The sequence below is a fragment of the Nyctereutes procyonoides genome, unplaced genomic scaffold (assembly GCF_905146905.1).
Source record: "Nyctereutes procyonoides isolate TBG_1078 unplaced genomic scaffold, NYPRO_anot_genome, whole genome shotgun sequence".
Taxonomy (NCBI): domain Eukaryota; kingdom Metazoa; phylum Chordata; class Mammalia; order Carnivora; family Canidae; genus Nyctereutes; species Nyctereutes procyonoides.
This window is the reverse complement of record NW_026575042.1, coordinates 7,988,819-8,005,514: the sequence shown is the minus strand read 5'-3', so window position 1 is coordinate 8,005,514 and position 16,696 is coordinate 7,988,819. Positions and strand designations below refer to the sequence as shown.

At 44.2% G+C, this 16,696-nt stretch overlaps 1 protein-coding gene across 2 annotated transcripts in view; it reads right to left on the bottom strand.

The window, feature by feature from the left end:
• Positions 1-14,030, bottom strand: part of CTDSPL (CTD small phosphatase like) — a 117,541-nt gene extending 103,511 nt beyond the window's left edge. For both annotated transcript variants that reach the window (XM_055321163.1, XM_055321164.1), the window contains exon 1: positions 13,891-14,030. In XM_055321163.1, the coding sequence (XP_055177138.1) occupies positions 13,891-13,969 (79 nt within the window). In that variant the 5' untranslated portion in view covers positions 13,970-14,030. The remainder of the gene's footprint in view (positions 1-13,890) is intronic.
• Positions 14,031-16,696: the final 2,666 nt, after the last annotated feature.

The following is a 16,696-nucleotide window of genomic DNA, read 5'->3' as shown; positions in this document are numbered from 1 at the left end:
AATAGTTACTATTTTTATACTATTGTATAACTAAGGGAGACTATATTTTAAACGAAAATGCTTATTTATCTTATACATTTGTATTAGCTTTTCGCAGAAGGATACTCAAGATTAGAAGAAATTCTCAGACCCAAATTTAAATCTGAAAAAAAAGAGAAAGATATACCATACAAAATCTGTTTCAGTAAGTTCCTAAAAAAAGACTGGTGGAAGTCATAGGTCTTTCAGAGCCCCCTTCACTGCAAAATGCAGAGTAAATCTTCCCTGCCAGATTGTAAAATGTCTTGGTCTTCTCTTCTGCTTAAATCATGACCAAAAATTTACTTCTGAGGGATGGCTGGTACCATATTAAGCTTAACACCATTTCACAATAAAGAGGTGATCAAGATTTGGGGAGAATTCAGAATCCAGAAATAGTCCTACATATATGTAGTCAATTGATTTTTAATAAAGGTTCAAAGGCAATACAATAGAGAAAGGGTGGTCTTTTCAATAAATGAGGTGGTAACAACTGCAGCATCCATATACAAACAAATCTCAAGTTTTGCCCTTTAGAAGACGTCAACACCTCACACCCATAGGGTAATTGCTATAAAAGACCAAAAATAACAAGTGTTGGCAAGAATGTGGAAAATTCTGAATCCTCATATACCTGATAGGAATGTAAAATGGTATAGCTGCTATGGTATACTGTATCACTGGTCCTCAGAAAATTAAACATAGAATTACCATATGATGCAGAAATTCCACTTTTGGATATATACCCACTCACAACGACTAAAAGATGGAAGCAACCTAGTGTCCACTGACAAATGAATAAGTAAGCAAAATGTGGTGGGGCACGTGGGTGGCTCAGTGGTTGAGCATCTGCCTTTGGCTCAGGTTGTGATCCCGGGGTCCTGGTATCGAAGACCCTGCAGGGAGCCTGCTTCTGCCTGTGTTTCTGCCTCTCTCTGTGTCTCTCATAAATAAGTAAATAAATAAAATCTTTAAAAAATAAATAAAATGTGGTATGCTTTATATACTATATATACATAAATTTATACAATATGTATAACATATACACTAGCTATAAAACATATATACATACATATACAATACTGTTGAACCCTGAAAAACATAGGTTTTAACTGTATGAATCCACTTATACATGGATTTTTTTTACAGTAATGTAAGGGTACTTTGTCTTCTTTATGATTTTCTCAATATTTTCTCTAACCTACTTTATTGTAAGAATACAGTATATAACAAATATACAAAACATGTGTTGTCTGTTCATGTTATTAGTAAGCTTTCCTGTCAAGAGCAGGCTATTAGCAATTTAAGTTGTGAAGTCAAAAGTTATATGAGATTTTCAACTACGTCAGGGGGTCAGTGCCCTTAACCCCTGAATTATTCAAAGGTCAACTGACTATATGTGATGGAATATTATACAGCCTTAAAAGGAAGGGAATTCTAACACATGCTACAACATAGATCAGCCTTGAGGACATTACAGTAAGAGAAACAAGGTGGCCATAAAAAGACAAATACTGCCTGACTCCACTTAGAAGAGGTACCCAGGATAGTCAAAATCAGAGACAGAAAGTAGAATGGTGGTTGCCAAGAACTAAGGAGAAGGGGAAAGGGGAGTTACTGTTTAATGGGTACAGTTTCAGTGTTGCAGGATGAAAAGAGTTCTGGAGATGGATAGTGGCGATAGTTGCACAACAGTGTGGATATACTTAATACTACTGAATTGCACTCTTAAAAACGGTTAAGATGGTAACTTTTATGTTGTATGTATTTCACAATTTTAAAAATTGGAAAATAAAAGATATTGCTAGGAGAATGAAAAGACAAACCAAAGACTGAGAGAAAATACTTGGCAAAACATATTCAACAAAGAATGTATATCCAGAATATATGAAGAAACTTCTAACTCAATAAAAAGAAATGAAACCATCCACAGGGAGCCTGGATGGCTGTCAGTTAAGCATTCAACTCTTGATTTTGGCTCAGGTCAGGATCTCAAGTTCCTGGGATGGAGCCCTGGGCAGAGCCCCACATCAAACTCTATGCTCAGTGGGGCATCTGTTTGAGGTTTTTCTCTTCTCCCTTTGCCTTTGCCCCTCCCTTCATTCACTTGTGTACTCTCGCTCTCAAATAAATAAATCTTAAAAAAAAAAAAAGAAATGAAACAATCCAATTTTCTAAAATTAGGCAACAATTTGAACCAACAACTTAGCACAGAATCTATTTACATGGCACACAAGCACATAAAAAGAATCAGAATCTCAGCACTACTGGTTGTTAGGGATGGCTACAATAAAAAACTGACAGTGCCAAGTGCCAACAAGGATGCAGAACAACTGGACTGTCATACACTGCTGATGGAAATGCAAAATGGTACTACCACTTTGGAAAATAAGTTTTTTATAAAGTACAACACATACTTTTAAACTATGGTACTTCCATACAAGTGAATGCTACCCAGCAATAAATACAAACAAAGGAGGATACATGCAACCACCTGGATGAGTTTCAAAAGCATCAGGTTAAATGAAAAGCCAAACTCAAAAGGCTACGTATTGCACGATTCCATTTAGTATAATATGTCATTCCAGAAAAGGCAAAAAACAATAGGAGAGAGGACAGATCATTGTTGGCAGCTGAGCGTAGAGGGAGGATGGCTGCAATGGGGCCCAGGGAGGATTTTGAGACTGATGTTAATATTCTCTGCCTTGACTGTGGAGGCGGTGGTATAGCTGCCTGAGTTTGTCAACATTCACAGAAATTTGTAACCTTGGGTTACACGAAAAAGACTGATGTTTATTGTATGCAAATTTGCCTCAGTATAAAAGCAAACTAAAAAACATTTCAAAAAGAAGTCAGCCCTATAGCAGTGACATAGAGTAAACTGTGAAGCAGAAAAATTACTGCTCGCCAATAACTGTTTAAACATCTGACAGTTAATAAGCCATAAGCTACTCAAATTGCACACTTATTTGATGACGGGTATGAAATATGTTTGTTCTAACCAAAACCAAAATGAATGTGTTGAGCTGTTTTCTCAACAAGAAGAAAGAAAATATGGCTCTTACTGAAGTTTATGGAATTAAGGTCAATGGTTTCTGACTTGAACATAAGTGAGTCAAATCCTTAGAACAAATATAATGATATTCTAAGCATGGTAGCTGAGTCTTGATCAGAATGCAGAAGATATTCTATACAATGTAAAGTACAGTATACATTCCTATTGGAACACTGACTTCTCTCTGGTACTTTCAAGCCATGTTAACAAGGTGGTGCAGTCTGTACTTCAAGATACCCTGAAATGTTTAAACGTTAAATACTAATTATGAAAAATAAGAATAGTATCAGTCATCAAATGTTAGGCCACTTCTCTTCAGTTTTTAAAATGCTTTAAGTACCAGGATTTAAAAACATTTTGGCAAATAGCCTTAATACAAGTTATCACAAAGAAACCTTTCAATTTTTAACTTGAAGCAGCTACTCAGAATCAAAATGAGCTATTACTTAGGTGATTACATAATCCTTAGCATCCATAAAGACCACTGTTTATTATGCCCTGGTTTCAGAGAACTATGCCACTAGTGTTTTCCGTCCTGATCCCAAATACAAAAATGTCCACATCCCAACCCAGTGCTACAAACAGTTCCTAAGCCTTTGCTCCATTATGTGATGTTATTTCAGAGCCATAAAGGCAAATATTTGTTTATTTTTACTTTAAATATAGCATAGAATATGCATCACTTTTTTGAAAATAGGAAAATATATATTAAAATATTAAAGGGAAAAAATATTAAAGGGAAGAACACTATTTCAAGAAAGTAAATTTTAAAAAGAAAGGCCACTAAAAATACTGAATGTTGGGGTGCCTGGGTGGCTCAGTGGGTTAAGTGTCTGCCTCAGGTTATGAGCCCAAGTTCCTGGGATCGAATTCCGCATTGGTCTCCCTGTTCAGCAGGGAGTCTGCTTCTCCCCCTTCCTCTAAGCACCCTTCCCCTCCCACTGCTCATGCTCTCTAATAAATAAATTAAATCTTTAAAAAAATGAAAATACTGAACGTTAAATGCCTGGTAAATCAAGATTTAAGATCTGGAAAATAAGTTAAAAGGTATATATCATATCTTTAATATCACTCAAGAGACTCCTTACATTCCCTGACCTTGGCACCCAAACAGTACTGACAGAGCAAGTGAGAAACATGTATATTAAAAATATATATGTATATTTAAATCTAGGACCATTGGTGGCCAGAGTATTTCCTGACTTCTGCCAATTCCTAGCTGAAAAGACCCAGTAAACCCACTGGCACTGTCACGTATCCCACTTCCTCTGCCCACAACATCACTAAAAGAGAAAAAGGCTTTTACCTCACTTCTGGGTATATATCCAAAGGAAACAAAATCACCATCTCAAAGAGACATCTGTCCCAGTCTCATGTTGATTGCAGCATTATTCACGATAGCCAAGACATGGAAACAACCTAAGAATCCATCAATAGAGGAATAAAGATGTGGTATATGCCTATATAATGGAAGGTTATACAGCTATAAAAAAAAGAAGGAAATCCTTCCCTTTGTAACAACATGGATGGACTTTGAGGGCATTAGCTAAGTGAAATAAGTCAGACAGACAAAGATAAATCCTGGATGATCTCACTCATATGAGGAATCCCAAAAAAAAAAAAAAAAAAAAAAAAAACAAAAAAAACAAAAAACAAATTCATAGAAAAGGCAATCAGATTTGTGGTTGCCAGACACAAGGAGTCGGGGAGGGGGACTGGGTGAAGGTGATCATAGGAACAAGCTTGTAAACTCCCAGTTACGAGATAAATAAGCACTGGAGATATATTGTACAACAAGATGACTATAGTTAACACTGCCGTATGGTATATTTCAAAGTTGCTAAAAGAGTAAATCCTAAAAGCTCTTATAAGAAAAAAAAGGAAGTTTTCTGTTTTGTAACTACACAAGGTGAAGGATGTCACCTAAACTTATTATAGTAATCATTTCACAGCAGGTATGTACCTAAGTCATCATGCCACATAACTTAAGCTTAAATAGTATCAGATGTCAATTATACCTCAATAAAAAAATTGGAAGGTAGATAAGTAGATAAGTAAATACATACATACCTACCTACCTCAGAATTAAACTCGAGGCTCAGTGGTCCCTCCTGAAAACCCAGTCCTGCCATTCCAAGTGGGGCTACTTTCCAACCTGGGCAGGCCAGTCAAGTGCACTGTAGTGCAAGTTTCTGAAGCCCTAAAACCTCCTTCCAGAGCAGCCTAGACTGAAAGCAGACTTTTCCAGTCACTGGCCAGCAAGCCATGTCCAGTGGTCATGAGTGCTAAATCCAGAGATACACTCCTTTGTGTTTAACCTATGAAGACATTTCTATATATTTAAATTGATGCTTTCTTGCTTGAGAAATAGTCAAAGCTATGAGTTTGAACATGCTTGCCAATCAAACAGAGTATTAGATTAAAAATATATTTAAATCAGGATACTATGAACTCTGATCTAAAATTCTGGTGTTAAGACCAAAACTTATGAATGCATCTTTTTAAGATTATTTAAACAACAGTTGTCACTGAAGCCCTACTGATCTAGCCTTGATTTCATACTGAATTCATTACTATGTCTCTTTTTTAGGGGACAATCAAGATTCTCAAAGCACTAACTCATTTTGACTTTTACATTACACAATGTTGAAATAAACCTTTAAAATGACAACTTTCCAACTCCAGTCTTCCTTAAAATACTAATTTGGATCAGTCTAAAAGCTAATCAGGGGACTTCTGCTTCCAGGTACATGGAGTAGACATATTTTCTTCTTATTCTTTCCAAATATAACTAAAAACCCTGGACACTGTTACAAAATAAACAACAGAAGACTCTGAAAGGTGGAAAGAAGATAGACCAGCTAGGGACTTTGAGACTTGAAATGACATTGCAGTGATGTTTTCTTTTTTCTAACAGCCCAGAATTAGCTGAAGAAGCTGGATAAAGCTAACACCAACAGTTGTAGGCAAGAGTTCCCTCAAAAGACTATTCTCTTTTTTTTTTAAGATTTTTATTTATTTATTCATTAGAGACAGACAGAGAGAGAGAGAGAGAGAGGCAGAGACACAGGCAGACAGAGAAACAGGCTCCATGCAGCGAGCCTGATGTAGGACTCAATCCCGGGTCTTCAGGATCACGTCTTGGGCCCAAGGCAGGCACTAAACCGCTGAGCCACCCAGGGATCCCCAAAAGACTATTCTTTATAACCAAAGGATTGGAAAAGGGACAGCTTAGCAAGACAGAAAACTTTCAGATAATACTGCTCTACTGTAGCCAACTCCCCTCCCCACCACACACACACACACACACACACACACACACACACACACACACACAAATTGTAGTCCCAACCTCACCCGTGCCAGTAAAATCTCATGGGTACCAAGAATTCCACCCTCATTAGGGTGTAAGGAGGCTGGGGTAGTGTCAGAGAAGGCCAAGTAGGGAGCACGGACTTTAATCCCTGACCACTGGTAAAGAGCCCCAGGCCCCCTCCACCATCCTGCCTCCCAGAGGTGTCAGTGGAGACCACGTGGCCAGCTTGGACTTCCATCCCTACCTAGCAATACAGTACTCTTCGTCTCCCACTGAAGTGGTCAGAGGAGGCAAAGGAAGAGTCGGGGCTTTCCCATTACCCGGTGGTAATGAGACCACTCCCACTGCAGTTCAGTAGAGACCAGGTAGAAGCCAAAACTCCCTCCCTGCCCAGCAGGGTGTCAAAAGAGGCCAAGCAGAGTCCTGGACTTCTGTATCTATCTGGCATAATGAAACAGTACTCTTCCCTCTCTGCTGGAGTGGCTCAGAGAAAATCAAATAGAACAGAAGGTTTAAATAAGATCCAGAGTCTCATAACATAGTATGAAAATGTCCAGGTTTCAACTGTAATTCACTTATTAAACCAAGAACCAGAAATTCTCAAATTGAATGAAAAAGGACAATCAATAGATGCCAACACCAAGATGACAGATGTTTTACTTATCTGATAAAGATTTTAAAGCAGCTATTATAAAAGCAATTATGAACACTTTAAAACAAGTGAGGAAAATAGAAAGTCTCAGCAAAAAAAAAAAAAAAAAAAAAAAAGAAAGCCTCAGCAAAGAAATACAATATATAAAGAAAAACTAAATGGAAGATTTAGAACTAAAAAATACAAAACTGAAATAAAAGTTCAGGGGATGAAAGATACATAGTAGCATGGAGGGAACCGGGAACAAACCAATGAATTTAAAGGCAGGACAAACAATAGAGATTATCCAATCTGGATTAATAGAAAAGAAAAAAAATAGCATTGATAAATCCGTGGACTATAGCAAAGGATTTAATATTTGTGTCATCAGAGTCCCAGAAGGAGAAGAGAAACAACAATGCTGAAAAAGTATTTCAGGAAATAATGACTGAAAACATCCCAAATTTGGCAAGAGACATGCTCTACAAATTCAAGGAGCTGAGTAAATTCCAAGCAGGATAAATCCAAAGAAACCCACACCAAGACATGTCATAACTAAACTTCTGAAGACTAAAGATGATACAGCCACTTTGGAAGACAGTTTGGCAGTTTCTTACAAAACTAAAAATATTCTTACTCTACTACACAGCAATGGTACTCCATGCTGTTTATCCAAATGAGTTGAAAAGTTGTGTCTCCAGGAAAACCTGCACCTAGATGTTTACAGCACTTTATTTGCAACTGCTAAAACTTGGAAGTAACGGAGATGTCCTTTAGTAGGTGAATGGACAAACTATGGTGTATCTGTACAATGGAATATTATTCTGCACTAGAAAGAAAAGAGCTATGAAAAGACATGGAGGAAGTTTAAATGCATATTGCTAAGTGAAAGAACCCAATCTGAAAAGCCTACATACTATATGATTCCAACTATGTAACATTCTGTTAAAGGCAAAACTATGGAAACACTAAAAAGAACAGTAGTTGCCACGGGTTGCAAGAAGGGAGGAATGAATAAATAGGACACGGAGGATTATTAGGGCAGTGAAGTTATTCTGTATGATATTCTAATGGTGGATACATGCCATTACACATTCGTCAAAACTCACAGAATGTAAAACACCAGGAATGAGCCATAATGGAAACTGTGGACTTGGGGTGATAACAATTGTGTCAGTGCAGATTCATAGATTATAGTAAATGTACCACTCTGGTGCAGGGTACTGATAGTGGGGGAAGGTTGTACCTGTATGGGGTCAGCGTTGTATGGGAACTCTAATTTCTACTCAATTTTGCTGTGAGCCTAAAACTGCTCTAAAAAATAGCCTATTTTTTAAAAAATACATTGAGCAGAGTGAAAATGTCACATCAGAATTCGTGGGACATTGCAAAAGTAGTGTTAAGACAAAAATTTGTAGCACTACAAATGTATACATTAGAAAAGTCTCAAATCAATAATCTAAGCTCTCCTCCAAGAACTAAGAAAAAGAGCAAAATAAACCCAAATCGAGCAGAAGGAAGGAAATAATAAAGAACAGAAATCACTGAATTTGAGGGTGCCTGGCTAGCTCAGTTGGTTAAGCATCTGCCTTTGGCTCAGGTCATGATCTCAGGGTCCTGGGGCTGAGCCTCCCGTCAGGCTCCTTGCTCATGGGGAGTCTGCTTCTCCTTCTTTCTCTCCCCCTCCCCTGCTCATGCTCTCTCTCAAATACATAAAGTCTTAAAAAAAAAAATTACTGAAGTTGAATACATGAAAGCAATAGAGAAAATTAATGAATCAAAGAGCTGGTTCTTTATAAAGATCAAGAAAATTGAGAAACCTCTAGCAAGAACAACAAAAATTAACAATATCAAGAATGAAATATAATGTATCATTTCAAACCCTACAGGCATCAAACAGATAATATGGGAATAATACTATGAACAAAGCTACATATAAATTTGACAACTTACATGAAATGGATTAAATCTTTTTTAAAAAAACACCTATAACTTAGCCAATATGAACAAGATAATTTGAATCGCTCTATAACTATTAAGGAAATTGAATTTGTAGTTAAAAATTCCCCCCAAAAGAAATCTTCAGACCCAGATGATTTCACTAGAAAATTAACACCTATTTTGCATAATCTCTTCCAAAAAAGAGAGAACATTTCCCAATTTATCTTGTGAGGTTGATGCCAAACCAGATTAAAGACAATGCAAAAAAAAGAAAACTATAGAACAATATCACTCATGTGAATATAGATGTAAAAATCCTTAACAACATATTAACAAATAGAATTCATCAATATAAAAAAGAATTATATACCTCATAAAACCATGCAGTTTATTTTAGGGATGGAAGTCTGGTTCAATATTCAAAAATCCATCAATATAATCTACTACATTAGCAGACTAAAAGACAAAAACTCACATGATCACATCAGTTGATGCACAAAAGTACACGACAAAATAACAACATCCACTCTTGGTAAAAGCTTTCAGAAAAAATAGAATACAGGGAAACTTCTTTAAACTGATAAAGATTTTCTACAAAAAATCTGCAGCTGGGGCACCTGAGTGGCTCAGTGATTGAGTGTCTGCCTTTAGCTCAGATAGTAGTGATCCCGGGGTCCTGGGATGGAGTCCCACATTGGGCTCTCTACAGGGATCCTGCTTCTCCCTCTGCCTCTGTCTCTGCCTCTCTCTGTGTTTCTCATGAATAAATAAATATGAAAAAAGGGGGGAAAAAAGAAAAACAACAGAACTAGAACAGCTACAATAACTTTTGAAAGAGAACAAAAATTGGAGGAATCAGTCTATCTGATTTCAAGACTTAATACATAGCTACGGAAATCAAGACTGCACAATATAGGCAGAGGGCCTGATCCCTCATGTACAGAGGTACATAGATCAGGAGAACAAAATAAAGAACCCAGAAAGAAACCTATACAAAATTGCTAAACTGATTCTTGACAGAGATGCAAAAGAAATTCAAAAGAGGAAGGACAGAATTTCCAACAAATGTGGCTGAAGTAATTAGAGAGTCAGAGGCAAAAAACTGAACCTAAGTTTCTTACCTTACAAAAAAAATTTTAACTCAGAATGGATTTTTTTTTTTTGCATCAGTGAAAATTCTTGCACATATACCTTTTGATGACGTATGAGTACATTTCTCTAGGAGAAAAACCCTGAAATAGAACTATACCTTTGAAGGAATCACCTATATTGTTGATGGGCTGAACCAACACCTGTTCCCTTCCATTTTTAATCATCTCCTGTCTCCCACAACAAAGGCTGGAAAAGCTGGAAACTCACTTTGTTGCAGCTAGGGGTGGCCATGTGACCCAGTTCTAGGTAGGTAAACATCAGCAAAAGTTTGCTGAGCAGTTCCTAGGAATGTTTTTTGCTTTCCAGGTAAAAGGGGTAGGCACGACTGGCACTGTCCCTTTTTTCTGCCCTGAAGGCGGCAGTGGTGTTTGGAGGGGTGGCAGCCATGTTACAACATGAAGGAAAGCCGAGAGGGTCATGGTGATGTCAGTCTTGCTATCAATGAATTGCTGAACGAAAATCAGCAGAAGCTTACCTCCAGACTATTTGTTGTTACATGAGAAAAAACTCCAATTGGTTTAAGCCATGGTATAAGCCTGGTTTTCTTTTACTTGCAGCCAAATAGGTTCCTAAACAATTCAGTACTAAATTACTCTCTAAAAAGTCTGTGTTTATTTTATTCTCTAACAAAAGTCTATAAGAGTGTCCATTTCCCAAAACTTTTATTTACTTTGAATGTTGTCAGTCATTTAAATGTTTAAACAAGCTGATGTATGCAACTATTTCACACGAAGTAGAGGATCATTTCCTACATTTATTGAACCGATTTCCTCTTCTATAACTTCTATAATTCCTTGTTCCTATCTCCCTTGTCCACTCTTCTAGTGGATCTTCTTACTAATTTATAAGAGTAAATTTCTTGAAAGCAAAGCATACTTAGCTGAACTTACCGGGAAATCTGTCTCTGCATCTTTATACTATCAACCAAATCAAACACAACTAAGAAATACATCTTCCCTGACAGGCCAGGCTAACAGTGACAATCATGACAGTCATCTCTAAGTAGTGCACCACCATGTGGCAATGCGACAAGAAGTAATTCAACTCATGCAAAACACCATAGCCCAAGCTTATTAGTACTTTTTTTTTTTTTTAAAAAAAAACAAATCTACACTTAAAAGAAATGTTTACAGAGTAGTGGCACACCAGGCAGAGTCCTTAATGTACATCATCTCATTTAACCCTCATATCAGGGATCCCTGGGTGGCGCAGTGGTTTGGCGCCTGCCTTTGGCCCAGGGTGTGATCCTGGAGACCCGGGATCGAATCCCACGTCGGGCTCCCGGTGCATGGAGCCTGCTTATCTCTCTGCCTCTCTCTCTCTCTCTCTCTCTATCATAAATAAAAAAAAAATAATAAAAAATAAAAAAACCCTCATATCAAATCCAAGAGCAGTATTTTTATTTGTTTCACAAAATAACTGATTAAAGTAATTATTCAAAACCAATAGTTTCTTTTCTACCACAAAAAGGTACAACATTCCAGGACCCATAAATAAAAACAAAAAGATTAAACGTTTACCTTAAATTTAACTATGTAAAATACATTGTGCCTATCTAAATATAGATCAACGCGCTTAAGCTAGAAACATTGCTGAACCTGTTTAGTGGTTAAGGAATCTGAAGAAGCTGTTCCAAAGTTTGGCTCTCAAGTTTTTTGCCACATTGTAATTGACCTTTTTTTTCTATTTTTTAAAATGAAAAACTGAATTGAGCACTATAATAATACTTTAGCAAGAGGAACCTACTAGCTAGCCACTCCATCCATACTAGCAGCAAGTATTCGTCTGATCAGTTAACAATCTGCCAACCTGACACTAGAAAATAAACAAAATAAGCTGTTAAATAAAGATAATAAAAGGTCGTCATGAAAAGCAACGTGAAGAGGTTGAATAGAACAAGCATTTGAGTATTGAGTATTTGTACATGGTTCGAATTTTGGTTTGATTGACTCTAATTTAAAAAGTCTAGCAGCTAGAGGAACAGAGAAAGTTGGGGAGGATCCTACTCCCTGACTGAGGCCGGGGGCAGCAGGAGGGCTGAAGCCCTGACAAATATTTCCTTGCTTTATGCCGCACCTCTCCTCACATGAGCTCTCGATTCTCTCTCTGGCAAAGCACCACACAAAGCGCTCAATCCGGAGTGTGGGAGAGCACAGACATCAAACCACCTTAGTGCCTCCCACTAAACCTTCCTCAAGAGGACACACCCAGCCCAGTGCTTGTAGGCCAGGGCCCCAAGAACTGACAGCTCCCAATGGCAGGAAGGCCAGGCTACCTATGTGTTGCCCACTTGGGCCCCAGGGAGGCATGAGATTCACCTGAAGCACCTTTTTTTTGCATAATTTTTTAGCAGTTTTAAGGCACAGGAAAATGTCTGGGGGAGTTTGGTTTCTAATTCTACATAAAAGAAAACAAGTCTGCAGACACATAATGTTTACAGTCTACAAAAGTGCAAATGGGATGATAAAACCCCAATCTGACGGTACCTCTCGCAGTTTCTTGCATTTTCCAATGGGCTTGCCTAGTAGTCCCTGCTTAGAAAGAGACAGGGTCTTTTCTCCCACTCTACCCCCACCCCCTTCCTCAGAAAGGCTGCACACCTCACCCCTCTGGCCCAGCAAGGGTAACACATGGAAAGAAATGTGATTCTTTGCCAAAGTTGGCTGTGGCCAGACGAGGCTGGATGAGGGGAGGGTGCCCTGGTGGGCTGCCCCGGACATCAGTCTAGGTGTTTGTGGGGCACACATCTTTATGAGGGAGGCAAGGCTTTAGTCACCGGAACAGACCAAGCCAGATTCTTTGGCCCTTCAAAACGTCAGGACAACTAGCAGGGCATATGAGAAAGGGGTATATCAAGTCTCAGAGAGGAGCAGAGACACAAAGAAAAAGAACAAGAAACAGAAGAGGGTGATGCAGTCAAATATGCTAAAATCAAACCATGCACTGCAGCACAGAGGGAAGAGACACACCTGGCACCCTAAGGGCTCCCAGAGTGCCTGTTAGAGGCGGGCCCTAAAAGACTTGCAGGCACTCCCACCAGGCTGGTGTCATTGAGACAGTACAGTCCAAAAGGGGGTAGGCTTAGGTACTGCCCATCCCCCCTTTCCTCCCCCCAGCACCTGCACCACCAACTAAACACCCAGGCACACAGCCTCGATGGTGCACACATACATAGGACACAGGCAGGCACACAGGCTTCATTTCAGCCCATGCACACAACGTATTCAGCCTGCCAGCCGGGTAGTGTAGGCACACGATGCACACACACAAACTCCCGTCAGGAGGGAACACACAAACCTTTCTGCAGGCTCACGCTCATGCAGATACACACACACCTACCCCACAGCCTCTTAGCTACATGCAAAACCTCTACAAAAGGGACATACAAAAACTCATGGCCTGGCAGAAAAGCATGCACTCATAACCTCTCTGGTAGGTGCACACACACCCTCACAATCTCACTTGCGTGTGCACACTCACGCAAGTGCACACACTCACCACCTGTCAGGTGCTCAGCAGACTCAGCACCTCTCTGGGAGACGCACACCCCCCTTAACGACCTCTCAGGCTCATGCACACACACACGCTCACAACTTCTCCGGCGGCGGCCGGGCGCAAACCCAAACTCGCGGGCCGTCAGGGTCACCGCCGCCAGGTCCCAGCCCGGCCCGCGGGCGCACCCCTCCCCCAGGCCCGTGCGGGCGCGCGGCGGCCAACTCCAGCGGCGGCGCCCGCGCCCGCGCCCCGCCCCCGCCGCCCGTCCGCGCCCCCGCTCACCTTTCTCGCTGGCGCCCCGCGCGCGGCCCTCGTCCTCCTTGGGGTTGGTCACCTGGGTGATGATGGCCGGGCCGTCCATGGGTGCGCGGCGCGGCGGCCGCCCGCGGGCCCGGCCCCCCGCAAGCCAGGCGCGCGGGGGCGCGGCGCGGGGGGCGCGCGGGGCCGCGGGCCGGGGGGGCGCTCGCCGCCGCCGCCGCCGCCGCCGCCGCCGCCGCCGCCTGGGCGCGCCCGCCGCCCGGCCCCGCGCTCAGGGAGAGGCGGCCCGGGCCCGCGCCCCAGCTCCCTCCGCCGCCGCCGCCGCCGCCGCTGGGCTGGAGCGGCCGCCGCCTAGTCACCATGAACCCCGGAGCCGCGCCCGGGAGAGCCGCGCACGGAGAGGCGGAGCGGGAGGCCGGGCGCCGCGGGAAGCGGGAGCGGCCGAGGGGGAAGGAGCGAGCGCCGAGCGAGGGCGGGAGGGCGGGCGGGAAGGAGGGAGGGAGCGAGCGAGGGAAAGAAGGAGGGCGGGCGGGTGGGTGTGTCCCGGCCCGGGGACCGGCCTCCGCCGCCGCCGCCGCCCGCGCTGCCCGCCAGCCCCGGGGGCGGGGGGAGGGGTGCGGGGTGAGGCGGGGGGTGAGTGGGGGGCGCGGGGGGGGGGTCGACCCAGAGGCGCTCGGGCCGCGGATGCCGGGGGCCCGGGGGCGGGGGCAGAGGCGTGGGGAGGAGTCTGGCGGGGGCCGAGCGAGCGGGGGCCGAGCGAGCGGGGGCCCGCGGGCGTGCAGGCGGGGTTCGGAGGGCCGAGGAGGGGCGCAGGGCCGCACGGCCGCGGGAGGGGGCTTGGGCCCTGAGACAGGAGGTGGCCCCGCGAGGCGGGCTCGGGGGAGATGCCGGGACCGAGCAGCCTGGGACGGAGGCGGCCGGCCAGCGGGCCCCGAGCCCCCGTGCGGGGCGGCGGACGGGCCCCAGAGAGCGCGGGCGGCCGGAGGGGGCGTCCGCGGTCGGGGCCGGGGGCTTCGCGTCCGCCGTGGGCCCGAGAGCCTGCGAGCCGGGCGGCGGGGCCTCGAGGACCACCCCGCTGGCACGTGGGGGGTGTCGGCGTCCAGGGGCCCTGAGCAACGGGCATTTCCGGTGCTCTGCAACCGGGGTGGGGGTGGGGGTGGGGGTGGGGGAGCCCTCGGTGGCGGGCTGGGCTGCGCAGGGGCCGTGCTGCTGACGGACAGCCAGGCGCGGTCAGGCCTGGAGCGACGGCCAGAGCGCGTGCATGACGGGAAAGGGCCCCTCGCTCAGCCTGGGAGGGTCGGAGCCCTGGCGCGCTCGCGCCGCGGCGTTCCAACTGGGAAGCTACAGCGACAGCCCGGGACGCCAGGGGGCGGGGCGGGGCCGCGGGGGCGGGGCCCCGGGGGCGGGGCCGCGGGGGCGGAAGCACTCGCGCGCGCTCTCCGCCAATTAGACGGGTCGGCAAGGCTTAGTGGGCGGGCTGCCGCCTGGAGCGCGCCGCCTCCCTGCGCGGGGTTGCGCGCGCACTTCGGGCCTCGTAGGCACGTTCAGCCCCTAAGAGACTTAGGTGATGTAGTCGGTCCCTTCTCGCGCCTTCGAGTCTCCTGGAGCCCGGAGCCGGTTGTAGCTCGGTCGCGTGCTCAACCGGGAGAACCGGCGAACCTCTCCAAAGTTTTAAAGTACGCTCCCGGAAAAGCCCTCAGGCCGGGGGCAGCCCGCAGACCTCACCTGTTTCTGCGCCAGGTGGAGCGCGGGGAGGGTCCCGCTGCGGGAGACAGCCGGGGACCGGGCTCCTGAGGCCAAGCAGGTGGGAACTGCTATAAATAGAGTCGGGCAAGCCCCACCGCCCCCAAATCCAAGGCCTCAGGTGACATCCTGGCTCTGTGCGTGTGGTTGGGTCCTACCTAGTGCCAGGTGTCTGGATGTGTGTTCATGCTTGAGTACCTGCTCTTCTAACGGCACCTTTGGGACCCCCAGTGCTTGCCTGAGGTGGCCGGGACAGGAAGATTTAAGTGAAGTGCCCTTTTGGTTAGGAAGGCAAGCCCTGGAGTATGTGGCCCAGGCTCTAGGAGATGCTCTGTCTAACCCTCCCAAGTGCAGACCAGATTAGGGCCCCAGTGCATCCAGGACTCCACTTGTCCCTACTTCTAATGATCTTCACATTTGCTAGGAGGGCATGGCCAGCTCAGGGCCTGGTAGACTAAAATGTCCTCTGGATTCAACTTTTTGAGAACTACAGAATTCTAAGGGGTCAGAGGGACCTTCCAGAGAAAGCTGTGCAGTGAGACATGGTTCTCTTACAGTTCTTAGTATATAACCACACCAAATTAGCATCCCCGCTGCCTCCTTGATGCGGCATCCCATTAGCCAGGGCAAGGTGATGAGAGCATTTGAACTCTGACCCACATGCTTGAGGTCTTGATAACTTTTAGGTGGGGGGCTTTCCAGAGGTTCTGCTCACTTAGCTGAGGCTGGGAAGGAGCTCAGAACTCAGGCACAAGGCCAAAGAAGATAACTTTCATACACAGAGCCTCTCTGTGGCGGACCAGACGGTCCTCCCTGAAAGAATGACTCCGTAGGACCCTCCAGTAACAAATTTCTCTTGCCTGCATCCTTCACTGTCCTCAGCTTCCTCCTGAAATGACCTCTAAAAAAAGAAAAAATTACCTTACTCAAGTTTTTGTCTCAAGCTCAGGTAAAGCAGCTTGCTATGTTTTAAGTCCTCCTTACCCTCCATATTTTGTTCATTTAAAGTTTCAGCTTATTTATTTTATAAATATTCATAGAAATTAAAGAGAAAAAACCACCACAGCCCTATCACTATCCTTAAATC